Source organism: Poeciliopsis prolifica, unplaced genomic scaffold (genome assembly GCF_027474105.1).
Source record: "Poeciliopsis prolifica strain line A6 unplaced genomic scaffold, Auburn_PproV2 SCAFFOLD038, whole genome shotgun sequence".
Classification (NCBI taxonomy): Eukaryota; Metazoa; Chordata; class Actinopteri; order Cyprinodontiformes; family Poeciliidae; genus Poeciliopsis; species Poeciliopsis prolifica.
The window spans coordinates 4,857,805-4,873,222 of NW_026562413.1; the positions used below are offsets into that span (position 1 = coordinate 4,857,805).

Consider the following 15,418-nt stretch of genomic DNA (forward strand, 5'->3'; position numbering starts at 1 on the left):
ATTTTCTGTGTTTTTTTGTTGTTGTTTTTAAATTAACGCTCTTAATTAACTCAGGTTTAGGTGAGTGGATGTAGAACCTATGAGTTATTGAGATCAACACCAAACATGCCTTATCCAAATGCTTTCTTAGCTTTCCCATTTTGATGAGTGACCAGAAAACATTTTGTACATTTGCACCTCATGGTTATAAGATCCAGGCCACCATAAAATATGAAATAATAACCAAATAACAAAATGCTTGCAGCATATAAATGTCATAGACCTTTTTAAGGTGCAAATAAGTGTGACCAAAAAACCCCAAAAACATTCTTACGTGGGATTTCAGCGTAATTACTGAATAATTACGCTGAAATTAAATGCTGGAATGAACAACATTTAACCGCACTTTAGCAAAAAAAAAAGAATATAATTTATTTAAAAATATTTTACGTGCGTTTACCCCATAAATATGACATATCAGTCTGAAGATCATTAACGATAAATAAAAAACCAAAAACAAACAGCAAACATGGAAGCGTGGCAGTTTCCTGAACTTGTCGCGGAGCTTTCCAAATATTTTTTGCTCAACGCTGCTAAATAGTTTGGATTCGGAGTTGTATTTGTTTGCATGATGACGGGGACGACGCTCGTCGTAGTGGTGATGCTCGCAGCATCTTGAGCTGAGCCAATCAGCGCTCTGAGTCTGCGCAGTGCGAACTCCCTCCTCTCCCGATGACGCACAACACCTCCGTGTGTGTTGATGCTGGTCAGCTGCTGGCAGCCTGTGGAGAGAAACGCCAACCAGCAGCAGCAGCAGCAGCTGATGAGGATGATGGAAGAAGAAACAGGAACCGAGCCGATGTGAAGGATGCTGCTGCTGCTGTGAGGCGAACCGGACCGAGTTTCCACACCCTCCGCTTTTTTAATTTTTTTTTTTAAATCCGCGTCAGCGTCAGCTACACTTGCCGTGGATGGTTTTCTCGATGGGTTGTGGAGGGAGTCGGGCGGACGCGATAATCGAGCCGAGGTACCATGAGAGCTGGACCAGAGAAACAGAGTCGACATGGCTCACGAACACGGACGTTGAACCCCCCGTTTCGGTCCCGAGCAGTAAGTTGGATTCGAGGATCTCTCGCTGCAGGCCGACTGCCTCTTGAAAGCCACTTCATGTGGACTGGAAAATTATGCTCAAGTGCAAAATGCAAATCACAACTATTCCCAGCAGGCACAGGGCCATATGTTTTATTCATTGTTTGTTTTGCTTTGTTATTATTCTGTTAAAGGTAAAGCTGTGGAGGCCGGTCTGAAGGAGAAAAGGATGGTGACAACAGGAACCCAATGTGGGAAGCAGGCCATCACCACCAATGGCTCCAACCACCAGAGAAGACCGAGGCGCTCCTTGACTGATGGACAGTGCTGTGAAAAAGTACTTTTCTCCCTGACATATTTCGTCTGTGTTTGCTTTTCTGTCACACGTCAGTGTTTAAGATCAGCACAGAAATGTTAATTTCTGGGAAAGACATCCTGAGTAAATTAAAATGCGGTTTTCATATAGTAATTTCAGGAAAGCTGTGTAAACCAAGCTGGTCTGATGTGAGAAAGCAAGGTGCGTCACCCTTGGCCATCAAGCACTTGTGATCGACAGTGGGTCTTTTTATTGTCTGTGCATAAATTTTGGCTCACCTTCCTTTGCAGACGTGTTTCAGTTACATTCAAGCATAAATCGTCTGCTTAACATCACTAAACAGCATCAAATCCGCTTAAATGTCTCAAACTGATGGCCAGACATCTTCTCACTGCATTTTTGGATTAAATGTAGAGTTCAGGATTCCTGGAAGTTTTGATGAGGCCCATTATGTGCACTGGATCTTATTATCAGTGCAGAAAGGGACTAAATACATGTACATGTCATATATGTTCAGATTTAGCAAAATGTGGAAAACCATGTGCCATTTTCTTTCCACTTTCCATGTATACATTACTTGGTGTTATTCTGTTGCTTATAATCTAAGTGAAAGTAATCAATTAGAAGCATGGTTCTAATTGATTATTTTTTCTATGCTGTTCCAACAAAATATTCAAGCTCTTTATGCATCTTTACCTAGAGTACCAATTGTACGATGGATATTCAATCAGTTAAAACCAATTCAACTCATATCACTGCAGCAGGATTGGTTAACTCTGGTCTTCCCTGACTTCTCACTGCCTAGTGTGGGTCAAAGTGATATTTAAAATCTTTTTCACAGCAAAGTACCCGCGACTCCAAAAGAGGAGCATCGAAGGAGGCCAGCGCTTTGTCAAAGGACGGCCAGTCTGTCAGTGTCAACAGCCCTGGAACTCCTGAACCAGAGACCGCCTGCGACGAGAGATGAGAGGAGAGCTGCAACACTGTGAGGAGGCAAATTGGCTAGGCTGCAAGAATATTTAATCACACAGCAGGGCAAGGACTTGCAGACGTGTCCGGATGTTCTTTGCTTGTGACTTTGTGCTGCTCTGGCTCCTGAAGGCAGCGATTCACCAAACAGGGCGCCTGCTTACGTCTCCACCCAAAGACCTCGAGATGCTGCATTGCTGTTGCATGTGTGAGGAAGACAGTGGGAACCAAACACCATGCTTTTTCCTCCATGCTCATAGTACCAGTCAGGGAAAGTGTCACTGTGTTAAGACAGTTCGAAGAAGAGAAAAAACAACATTTGAAAAGGAAAGATTGCCCCATATGCACAGTACGATCTCAATCTGCACATCAGATGTGCTCTGTGTCGGGGCTTCCTTAAGAATTCGCTTTTGTTCTTTGTGCAAATATTTTGTTGTTGGATTGTGCTATTTCAGCCCAGTCAGTGCAGTGAGTAATTTTAATAAAAAAAACCCAACAACCTTTAAGTGCTGTTTAAGTGCTGAGATTGGGGTGTCTGAAGCTTGAATGCTAAAGACGTTCTTCTTCAGCCTTTGCAAGATAAACAAAACAAAACAAAAACAAAAAACTACACCTGCATGTGCCTACAATTCCTCTTAATTTGAACGGAACTATTTTATTTTTATTTTTTTATTTGTTCTGTATACTGTGCTGTATGGTTCTGTTTTAGTCTCTATTTTGTGTTTAGTGGAAAATGGTATTATTTACAACAATACAATGTATAACATTGTTGGGGCTCACACTGATCTGCATGTGGACATCTGTAATATACTGGTAAGCCATTGGACTTCAAAGTATTTTAGATAATAAGAACTCATGAAATAAACTCAGGAGGTCGGAGAAGATGCGGCAGTGCAGTAACCAAACTACTGACCAGCAGATGGCGATGTTGAACACCTGATGCTGGAGAAGGCTGACAAGATTCAGGTGGAAGCTGTGATGCTCAGCTGGGTTTGAATGTAAATAAAAGACAATCTGTTGGTTATGACTTCAGCCGGACTTGACAAGGTATGCCTGGTTTTTCTCAAGAATTTTAATTATCAACTCAGTCACACGGCACTTATGTTTCAAAACAAAGTTGTGAAACAACAAGAAAACAGTGTCACATCTGAAGTTCATTGGTCACAAAAATAAAATGTATATGTCAGAAAAAAAAACATAAGAACAATTTTACATCGCGATGCTACCACCTGAATGGAGCATCAGAGAAAAAAAAATAAAGGCAACTATTTTGTTTCAGTATCACTGGGCAACCACACACTGGTGTTCTTGAAAATATACAACTAACCAAGATTAGAGTGAAAATATAGCTTGCATTCTTTATTTGAAGCTTTGGTGACGTGCTAAAGAAAGTCACCTCGCAAATCTACCTAAAAGTATAAAGTTGATGAATGGATTGATTGATTAGTGATGTGTTTAGTCGTTGAGGCCCAAAGGTCCCACATTAAGTTAACCTTCCTTCATCTCCCTTCAAATTAAACTGAGATGAATAAATACATTTGTGATTATCTGTATCATTTTTGGAGATGATAAATAAATAAATAAATGAACAAGTAGGCTGTACATATATCAAAAGTTTTGAAACAACAACAAATAGAAATAACTTCATAAATAAACATGTAATATGCATAAAAAAGTCCCATTGTTACAATAGCAACTTTTAAATTATTAAGAGAAAGTTGAAATATATGTCATTATTTCTTTATCAAATCATTATTTCACATTTAATGATTAAACAAATTAATTGTGTTAGCATTTTTACCTTTTAGTTTAGCCCAGGCAATGACGAGTAATCCAGTAAATAATTACATCAATATGATTTAAACATGTAATAAATCAAACGTCTCATAAGTTTCAGTCGACACTGATGTTTTTTATTTATTTTTTTACACATGCACACATATAAATGAATGGATGTAAATATTTACTCATTGCGTTGTGACGTTACTACTGACTGGAACATGGCGGGCGCAGGGACCACGCGGCGCCGGCCGACAGCAGGGCTGCTGCTGTTCACAGAACGGTTGGCGCTCCTCCGTCACTCCAGTCAGCGCACATCACCGAGTCACTGGACGGTCACCGGCTGGTTCAGAGAAACTTGACTATGTAACACAGAAACATTGACCAGCATCTTCGGTCCTTCTTTCTCAGTATTCGGGAATTAGGGATGGTGTGAAAATGGCGAAGCGACCCGGGAACAAGGAGGGCGCGCTGTCTTCTTCTTCTTCGCCGACCATTCTTCGGGATTTGAACCGCGGAGACTCGAGCATGGACTGCGGAGACGGATCCGAGGACTTGTCCCTGGATGAAATTCTGACTCTGTACAGCCAGCCGATAAACGAGGAGCAGGCATGGGCAGTGTGCTACCAGTGCTGTCGGACGTTAGCGCAGAAACACAGACGGAGAGGCTCGTCCAAGGCAGCGGGCTCCTCGGCGGCGGACAGCCCGAGGAAGATCGACGGACCTGGGAATGTGAGGATCGGAAGAGACGGGGCTGTCAAGCTGCACTTCGACGGCGGCACAGGTAACGAAAGCAGACGAGTTGTCGGGATTATTTCACTCTGATGAAAAGGTAAACTGCAAAGGCCGAATTTCAACAAATCTCCACATCCACCCCAGCGTAACGAATGATGGGAGCATCCCCACAGAGAGGCCATATTGTTGTGGTTGTCTGCTTCCAGCCATGTGGCGAATGTGTTTAGATGCGCTTAATACGGCTGTTAATAATAATAATCCATAGACCACCGAATAACTGCTGGTAAATCTGAGGAAAAGATGTATGCTTTCTGAAATGTTTATGTTCTCACAACATGCATTATTTTCACCACACTCTTAGTGAATGTGGCAGCTTAATCAAGCAGGCTGCAGATGAATGAATGGTGGTCAGTTAGCTTCAGTAAACACTGAACCACGTGATATATTCAAAAATGTTTTAGAGCGCCTTGTTTCAAGGCCATATCCCTGCAATTTAGCCTGCATCAGGACAGAAACTGGCCTGAAGCCAGGGACAGATTAGTCATATAGCTGCCACCAGGGTTATATTAATGTTGATACAGGTCAGAGCTGGAGAATGGGATTCAAAAATCCCTGAAGAAACTTTAAAACACAGGACAAATGGACTAAGTTCATAAAATATTATAGATTTGAAGCTTGGTGATCAAAAATGATTGATTTGACTACGCAAAAAGAAAATAAAAATGGCCTGATTTAATTTACATTTGAGTCTGTTACAAATAGTCATTCATGTCACAAAGGCAAAAATAGGTATTTATAGAAGACAAAAATTAGGTGATGACAAACAGCCACAAAAACAAAACAAAAGTTATAAAGGAAAAAAAAACTACACACAGATGAGACATGTTGACGAGCAGATTTTACAGATAAACAAAACTTTAAAGATAACTTCCAATTTTCGGACAGTGTAGCCATGTCATTATTTTAAATCAATACACTGCCAAACTAAAAGTACAGAAATAATACTGATTGAAACAAGGAGAAATAAAATAAACATTCTTTAATTACTGAAAGTTGACATGAAATGTATCACTTTGACAGTTTAAAAGATAAGTGTTATCTCTTTTTTTTCCATCAAATGTCTTTGAAACTTGAAACTGCATTTTACTTTTTAAAAGTAAATATTAGAAAAACTAACTCCCTTGTTTGACACATGTGGAGGAGAACTCCTTCCCATTAATTATACCATCAATTTACTTGCGATGTATTAACTGTCACTTTTGCTTTTTTTTTTTTAAGAATCAAGGCATTACAGGTTCAGAAAGTAATGATAGTTAGGCTGATCTCAGAGCATTTTAATTAGCAAATCCCATCGGTATTAGACCTGGAAGTGGGAAAATCATCACGGAAAGTCTGATGTCATTTTCTGTCATCTACTGGGTTTGGTACTGAAGCAGCTCAGGTGTGTTAGCAGGTGTGCTCAACGCGTTAAAGCCTTGTGGCATTGTCACTGCATTCCACAAATATGTGAGCAATAATGCTGGGTGTGGAAGGAGGTGGAGGCTTGTTCGTCATGACAGCTTTAGGCTCTCGGCTTCTGTCCCATCCTTCTTGGGAACATATTTGCCGCATGCCTTCTGATATTCACCTCCCCGCTTTGTCGCATCCCTCCTTCTTTCCAGCCTCTTAGTCCGGCTTTTTGCACTGTCGTGTTCGGCGCTGATTCCCACAGAATAAACAGATTCAGTGTGTGCGTTTGAGCGTCTTTGCTCTACCAAAAATAGAACTGAAAGCGATGACTGGAAGCACAGGCTTTAGAGCTCTTAGTACATTAAGTTTGGAGATTTTGAGGGGAGTCCTTTTGACTCGTTTAGCTTGTGGCTGGGGTATTTCAGGGCAGCTTGGGCTCTGTTCTGACTCTTATTAGGGCTGGTGATGAGAGGGATGTGAGACCTATTAAGTCTCTAGTAACAAGAAGAAGAAGAAGCTTGCAATGCATCCAAAACTCTATGTTTTTGCAACCTACGCATGAGTCAGTGACAAGGTGGTTGGATTTGGCAAAGCTCCCAGAAAACCAACCCTAATCCTGATGGTTTCTGCTGATATTATCTTGTATCAAGATGTCCCGCAGAGGGCTTAGCAAAAACATTCATAGCCCTTCAACTTTTTCACATTTTCACATGGAACAACCACAAACTTCAATGTATTTTATTTTATGCAGTGGATCAATATAAGGTGGTATCTGAAAAGTGTGGCCTTTGACTCCTTGTAGAAAAACCTTTTTGCTGAAAAATAAAGCATCTCCTCTACATGATGATGCTACCAAAACCATCTCTCACCCAAGAGAAATCATGTTAATGCTAATTTTTGCCACAAGATGAAAATTGATTTTCATTTTCATCAAACAAAAAGTTTGTTTCAAACTTTTTGTTTTCTTTTCTACAATTTTTAACACAGATCTGCCTTATTTTAATGAATTTCTCTTGTCTTTCCCATTTTGAATCGCCGTTAACAGAATAACAAGAATCTGTTATATCAAATTTATGCACCAGCGAAAGTCAAAATCGTAACCTTTTTTGTTTTAGATGAACAAGGAATGTAATTTCTCCTTTCTCAGTTATAGTGGATGATTGTCTCCAATAAAATGGGCATCTTAAATCTTTACAAAATGTGTCATTTATATGCACTGGTTTATTGTTGCACTGCATTAATGTGCGCAGTGACTTCACATCATCTGCACTTTATCCTCTGAGCTCATTCCTTCTCCCCTTGATACTTTGGTCAGATCTCTATCTCTGGTGAGAAGCTGGTTCATCTGAATGCACTTTAAATTAGTGCATAGGTAATGATCAACCCGCTCTCTTGTTTCAGTCAGAGGCTAACCTATTATTTTTCTTAAATTTGGATTTACATTTTGAGAATGTTTTCCATTAACAAGATTAGATTTTTGTTTTCTGCTTTATCTACAGCTAAAACTTAATCATTTATTCACTTGTTACTTTTCTGCTCTTTAGTGGTTATGTATATCAGCTCCTTCTGTGTTTCTCTGTCAAGTTTCCACTCCCTATAATTACACAATTGTTAGATATTTAATGCATTCCCAACATTTGTGTGGCTAAAAATGGATTTCATAACTGTCCAGTAACTCTACATTAATAATTCAGATGGTGTATCTGCCTTGCGGTGGGCTACAAGCAGCCACATGCACGATACATAACCCGCTTCATTGACTGAATGTGAATAATCCTCCTTTTCTGCTTTTTCATTACAGATGAGTACCAGTCAGTGTGCACGTCAGTAGAGGTGAGTTAACATCCGTCTCTTCATTCATGCAGGTTGGGGCATTGTGCAGGCTGCCGTCCATCAGCTCCACTCCTGCTGTTTCGTTACCTCCTTGTTTTTGCTTAAAATTTACCGAGAAGTTATGCAAGAAATAAGCCGGTATGTGCCCTGCGTTATTATATTACCTACACTGGGTGTAAAGAAAAACATGAAACCCTCTGCCAAGTCAAAGTGAGGAGATGTTGAATTCCTCGTGATCGTCGGTGCTGGAAGAAAAAGAGTGAATTATCTGGTCTGCAGACTGCTATTGTTTTTGGAATGTGTACTTGTGCACAGACGGGATATTTACTTGCTCTGTTTTTTTTCTCTATTAGTCTACAAAAAGAATTGTAGACTAATAGAGAAAAACAATGTATCATCTTTTGAAAGAATAATTACCTTGTTTATATTTTTTCATTTAAAAAATGAGTGCAAATGATCAGTTTTATTGGAGGACAAAGTCTTGCAGTGCTTCATGCTGTTCACACAGATTAATTACACAGCCATCTCTTGACTGTCTTTCCTGTTTGCATTCTAGTTCATGTGATGCCCGGTATGTGCAGTATGATGATGTTTTTTTTGTCTGATTATCCTCAAGCTGTTATTGCTGCTACTTCAGCTGATGGCCAATCAGCAGAAAAGTTTACAGTTTGTTTGGTTTTGCTTGGTGTTGTGTTATTTTTTATTTTATTTTAAGTCCTTTGGTCAAAATGCCTAACATGGCTATCATGCCCTTGAAGGCGTTGCTTTAGTTGGTTTGAAGTAATGTCTCAGCTGGTCGAAACAAGGATCTGCTCCTTGCATCCTTGCATGTTTGGCTTTGCTTACATCGTGTTTCAGTGACAGGGTGTGTTTGTTTTGTCTTTTCTTACTTGGCAATAACACCTTGCACAAAGGCAGGTTTAAGCCGTAGGATACCGTGACAGTCGCACAAAGTCAATAAGGTTGAAACCTCAGAACACGACCTGTCTGTCTGTAAAAATGTATTTTTATTTTTAGCTTAAGCGTAGGTGGAGTTCACAAAAAGTGTAGAAAGGTGGAGGGAGTAAACACTGTGATGGATTGTGAAGATGGAAAAAAATAAGAAACAGAATAAAATGTGTTTGGAAGATCCAAAAACATCTACAAATACTCACAAAAAAGCTAAAGCGAGACATGGGACTCCTGCAATATAAGAAACAACATAAAAATTTAAGGGAAAAAGTATAATAGCAGTACCATTTGTAAATAGTGTGCTCTGATTGGTGTTAGCCAAGCAGCTTGTCTCTTGCCAGCTGTAGATTTGAAACAGTGTTACCTTTGTAGTGTAATAATACAGTATGTGGTGTTCCTTTGGTTTTAACCCAAAGACTCTTCATGTTTTACTTACTAGAAATAAACCCACGTAGTTAAATATGTCATTGTCCAATTTGTAAAAAAAAAGATATGCAGATTTCTTTCTTTCTGTGTGCAGTGGCAGGTTGTATAGAGACTGTGCTGGACAAAATTATTCATTCAAACCCTTTGCCTATCATATTTTTAAATGCTTTTTTGGAAACGTCTGTATTTTTATATTGATTATAGTTAACTGCATTTGTTTGTGGAGTGTTACTTTAAGTATTCATTTTAGGTCACTGGCAATTACTTTAAATTTTATTTAGGTATTTAGCCTCCAAGACGTGCAAACTTGTGTTCTTTATTCAGATTGGTTCAAAGTTTATATTTTTGTCGTGTGTGTGTGTGTGTGTGTGTGTGTGTGTGTGTGTGTGTGTGTGTGTGTGTGTGTGTGTTTTTTTGCTCCCCTAAAGTTTTGGTTGAATAACTGAAACTGGAAATCTTCCCTTGCACTTTTCCCTGACACCACTTCATGATCAATTAGGGAAAATTGGTAACATCGAGCCGTTCTCACGGCATTGTCTCGTACTGGCCATCCCGTGCCCCTTATGTTTGGTCATGCTTGTTATGTTTCTGGACTCTGGTGAGAGTGAGTCAGCCGGGATCTCTCTTTCTAATTCCTCAGCTGTACAGTGTTGATTTACTCAATAGTAATTCTAAACTACTGCATAGTTTTTACAGACTCTAAAGGTAGTCTTGAGGTTTTTTGAGGCAAAGGGGTGTATTATGATGTAGCGTGCATCTTCTTCTCAGGCTCAGACAAAACAAGCTTAACCTAGTTTGTTCTCAGTTGAAGATTAAGGTGTGATTAGCTTTAGCATCCTCTTATGTATAGAGGATGCTAAAGTACTGGCACTCCAGTTTACCAGAAATGCTGAGGTCCCTGAGATTTACTTTGAGGCAAACACTGTTAGTTTTCCACCAACACCCTTGAGGTGAATCCAAAGAATCAGAAACAGATGCTAAACATCTGAGTTTTGCATTAAGTGGCTCATAGATTCCAGATTAAAGCAGGAGAATGTTTAGAAATCACATTAAAGTCGACATATTTCACTGGTTAGTGGAGAATAAGTGAGCCAGAACTGCAGCTGGTGGAACAGTGACTGCATGTGAGGTTTCTGGACGGCTCCCGCTGCCAGCTGTGACCTCCGTCGCCACAAAGACTGTCTGTCATGCTCGTCAGCTGTGATGTCAGATTGTCCTATTTTCTAAAAAGAAGAAGAAACAGATATTTTTTTCTTGTTTTTCTCTCCTAGCATTTAGGATTTCCTTCATATTGTCATTAAAGTGAATTTAAAAAGAGGATTTTCCCTGGGGCAAGTCTGCCCCTCCTTCACCTGTTGCTGTGCACTTTCATGTCTTGCTAAAGGCTAACAATTTTTCCCTTGTTTACACGAGAGATAAACTTGTCTGTTTCTCTATATCTCTCTCTCTGCCTGACATGAACCAGTAACCTCATTAGGTTACACTCTACTTTTTAACTAAATCAATCAATTGATTTTTGTGACACTGATGGCTTTGCTTAAAAGCCGTCTCCCTTAATGGTCCCGGGAGCGATTTTTCTGCCTATACATAAACATTCAGAGACAGGGAGCCTATAATGGATTTTTTGTAACTTTTTAATTACGGCTTCATCCTGGACTGAAGAGATCGTTTCATCTTTATTTCTCCTGACAATGCCAGAGCACAGAGATGATTTCAATTTCCTCCTCAGGAGTGTAAATTGATTGCATACTTCACTTTCTGCAAGCATTTACACCTCTGGTAAAAGATGTGTGCAGAAGCCTAAAATAAGCAGCTGTTATTTAAAACGTGTGATCCCAAGATGCCACATATTGCAATTTTCTAACTGTGAACTTTGGAGATTTTTTTAACCTCATAGTGAGATGAGGCGACATCTCACTATGAGGTAAATTCCAGCCTTGATTCTCAGTTCCAGTTATTCTAATTTTAACAAATGTCATAAGTATGGCCCAGTTGACATAAGTGGCTTTTTTCTCGTAGCCAATTTTGATTGATAAAAATCAACACATTGGCCTTTTTAAATGGCATAGCCTGCTGTTTTTCCTATTTTGAAAAGTTGCTAAGAGAAAATGTCCTACAATGATCAAATGATTTTATGGTTGTTTACCGATCTTTACTAGGAATGCCAATAAATAAGTGGGTCTCTGTATTTAGTCTCAAACAGCTCTATTAACAGTTTCTCTGAAGCTCTGGTCAAAGGATCTGCTTTCACTCGGTCAGCAGTGCTGTGGTGACGTACAGAAACTACTCCCTGAAACATCAGATCGGACTGTTTGACGCTGGGAGACGTGTTCCCAGGCCTCAGCAGTTTCCAGTTGACTTCATAAATGTCTGCAAGCTCAACGGTTTCCGACCGGCAGATATGAAAGAGCCGCACCGCGTTCTGTCCCGCCAAGAACTATCGCAGAGGACGGGAGGCAGAGCATCCGCTCCCGCAGTGGACGCCCTCTCAGCTGCCGTTATGTAACTGTCTGTGTTGTGATGGCTTTGCTCGACTGCTGCAGCAAATACTGGAGGCTGCTCATCTGGCAGCTCCGTGAATTCAAATTATAGTAACGTGTGGTGATGGTATCCTGGTCCTAAAAATTGTACTTCTGCTGAAGTTCTATTTTTTAACCATAAAATGAGTCTGCATTTAAATGACTCCAAATATTTTGTGAATAAGTTATGAACAAAAGATGTTATGTGCTAAATAACTTTCAGTCTTGCAGGTACAGAGATGGAATGTGAGCCTTTCTGCTTGTGCATATTTGGATGTAAAAGAGAGGCATTAAAATGAAAAGGTGTGCTGGCGTTTAGATGCACCACAGTTGACACCAACAATGTGGTGTCAGACACATCGGATGCTCAAGGGCTGGCATGCAAGCTGGTGGCTGTTCAAATTTCTAGGTTGTAGCGTTAGGATTGGAATCAGCAGGTCAGGCAGGAAGGATTCATTTTTACCTAGTTATATACAGTTTCTACTGTATGTCATAGAGTAGGGTTTTTTTTTTTGCACCTCTGAGATAAATTGGGATCCACACAATGTAATACATCGAGAAAGTCAATTAATTAATGGTTTACAAGAAGGAAATCCTGAGCAAAAGTCTGGAGATCTTTTATGAAGTTCATCCAGATGTATATTTACCTAGTAAGATATTCTGAATTTACCTACATAATCTGTGTTAACATTGTAATCTATAAGCAAAGTTAATAATTAAAACTAAAGATAAGCTTGACTTCACTGTGGGAGTAAGGATGAAATTCAAACCGATAATTATCAATTAATTTTTAAAGATAAATTAACAGTTGATCTTAAAAAAATGTTTAATGAACACAAACTACATTAACAACATAATCATTAAATATTAAATCAAGTATCAAACAAGTATCAAAATATTGTTGAATGTCAAGAATACATTCGCTTGATGTCCCTACCTTCTTCCTAAAACTGTGACCCCCGATGCTAGACTGCAAGGAGAATAATCTTTGAAAGAAGCTTCACAAATCAAATGTACAAGCGTGGACCTAAGAGGAGAAGCGAGCGGGTTCTGACTGCATTTTGTGTGATGCTTGACCTTTTTCTGAACTTTGTGGGTTCAGGAAACTGGTGGTCCCATTCAGTCTTGGTGCTCCTATGACTCATCCTGCCGCATTACCTAAGAAGCATTTAAAAAGTGGGAGATGCCATGCGCTGTCTGCAGTTCACGAGCACCGCATGAATGTTATTCATCATCAACCTCAGCAGGAATCAACCTCAGCTCGACATGTCGTAGTTTCAGATTGTGGTTTTCCACAAAATATTCTCCGCATACCTTTTACAACCCAGGCTTTCATCATATACATATTTGTTTGCCTCGCCTCTGCACTTCCTTCTTCCTTCTGCTCCTCTGCCTTCACTTCCTGTCTAATTTCTTTAAGTCAGATGTCTTTATATAAGATTGAGATGGGTGATTAAAACATTCTTTAATAACCTTCCTGCTCACTCAGACTGGGTGCTGGGAAGATAATTCTTCTTCATTCCTTCTTACATTCAATGTCACACTAAGAACTCATGCAGACATGGTGTTCTATTAGAAACTAGTTGAAGGAGTTATGCTAGTATTATTTCATTTTTAAGCAATTTACAGTGCCTTAGAAAAGTATTGGCACCCCTTAAACTTTTCCAAATTTTGTAGCAAGCATTTTTGAGGATTTTATGTGACAAGCCAATACAAAGTAGCGAACAAGTGAAATGGAAAGAAAATGATTCCTGTAGGTTCTGTTTTTTTTTTTTATCTTTATTTTTAAGGAATCAAAAGCTGAAAAGTTTGCACTGCATTCAAATGAACTTCTCTTCACCTTTAAACCTCTAAATAAAATGCAATGCAATCTGTTGTCTTCAGAAGTTAGTAAATTCAATCTCCATGTATTTACTGCTGTTTTATGAAAGCATTAAAGATTTGTTTGCGCATTAGTAAAAACAACAGCATGAAGAAGACCAAAAAACACAGCAGACAGGTCAGGAAGAAAGTTGGGGGTGGGTTTAAAATAATATTTAAAATAATATTTATAAAATAATATTATATTATAACATATTATAAAATAATATTTAAAACTCTGAACATTGCATAAATAACTGCGCTGTCTGTGACCTAAAAGTGAAAAGAGTATGGCATAACTGCAAACCCACCAATACATGGCTGTCCACTTGAACTGACTGACTGACTGGGTGAGCGGAGCATTATGCAGAGAAGCAGCTTTGGGGTTTTTCCATGAAGCTGGTTTTAGTTGCTCAGCACCAAAGCTTTATTTTTCCACAAGCTTCAGTTGTGGCACCAATAAACTGGTGCTGCCATTGTTTCAACTACAAGAGGTACAAAAAACTCCCCCAAAAAACTTTTTGTCAGGTGTTGGGGGTAATCATTGTTTTTTGATCTGTCTGATTTCTGGAAAAAAATAGACATGAATTAAGAAGTCATATTAACAGTGGAACAACATGATAACCTAATCTTCAGGTACTGACAATAAATTCTAGTGGAAATGTGCTTACTCATTGTATGGAACGCTGCTGGTGCTGATCAGCTGGTTGATGAAAGTTCAAACACCGCCTGTTTAAAAGAGAAGATATGAATTATGTTGGTGATATCGGGGAATTTCTTAGGAGAGACACGTCCATTTTGGCTGTGTTTCTTGTACTTAAATAATTTCCCTGGACTTTCATGGACTACACAAACTGAGAAGATCAAACATTTACCTCATGACAAGTTTACAGTAATTTTGTGGCATGACATCAAATTAACTCTAGTGTCAGCCATGGTCAAGTACTGAAATAGCTCTTTGTTGTAACTTGGGCTGGAAAATATGAGAGAATTTTGCAGTGGCGTTAATATGTGCAAATATTATGACAATAATATCATTTCTTTCGTTCTTCTATAAATTATTTGTGCTTCCAGAACTTTATTATTTTGTGCATCTGTTGCTGTAAAATTAATTGGCTAAATATGAGATTAGCATGTAAATTGCACTTTCATAACAATTAAATATATTCGCCATCAGTTATTGCACTCCAAGCAGTCACTGATATTATGATAACAATATATTCAAAATATTACCCAGCCCTAGTATCAACCCCAGAGAATCTGACAGGACAATTGTTCATCATACTCTCTAAAAATATAATAATACAACAATAAAATAACGCCCTTTAAATAAAACCGTTGTTGAAAAGAAGCCATTGAAAGTCTTGTTAAAAGTTTCCCACAATCTCTAAAGTAGGTGAATACAAATGCACACACATCTGAGTTCTTTTTGTGAAGAATATCTTGAAATGTATGTGTTTAAGTGTTTTTTTTCTGTACTTCAAAGTTGTTGATCATGTTTGTTGGTCTCACG

At 39.0% G+C, this 15,418-nt stretch overlaps 2 protein-coding genes across 6 annotated transcripts in view; both read left to right on the top strand.

Moving 5' to 3' along the window:
* The first annotated feature begins 724 nt into the window (after nucleotides 1–724).
* On the top strand, nucleotides 725–3,948 carry si:ch211-215i13.3 (brain and acute leukemia cytoplasmic protein). The gene is made up of 3 exons (XM_055053889.1): nucleotides 725–1,089; nucleotides 1,263–1,405; nucleotides 2,226–3,948. Exons 1-3 carry the CDS (start codon nucleotides 951–953, stop codon nucleotides 2,349–2,351), a joined length of 408 nt encoding a protein of 135 aa, XP_054909864.1. The 5' UTR covers nucleotides 725–950; the 3' UTR covers nucleotides 2,352–3,948.
* A 410-nt stretch (nucleotides 3,949–4,358) lies between these two features.
* The window catches only part of spire1a (spire-type actin nucleation factor 1a), a 28,860-nt gene continuing 17,800 nt past the window's right edge, over nucleotides 4,359–15,418 (top strand). For 4 of the 5 annotated variants that reach the window (XM_055053873.1, XM_055053872.1, XM_055053874.1 and 1 more), the window contains exons 1-2: nucleotides 4,359–4,916; nucleotides 8,118–8,149. In XM_055053873.1, the coding sequence (XP_054909848.1) occupies nucleotides 4,571–4,916; nucleotides 8,118–8,149 (378 nt within the window). In that variant the 5' untranslated portion in view covers nucleotides 4,359–4,570. The remainder of the gene's footprint in view (nucleotides 4,917–8,117; nucleotides 8,150–15,418) is intronic. The other variant, XM_055053876.1, reaches the window with a different exon arrangement.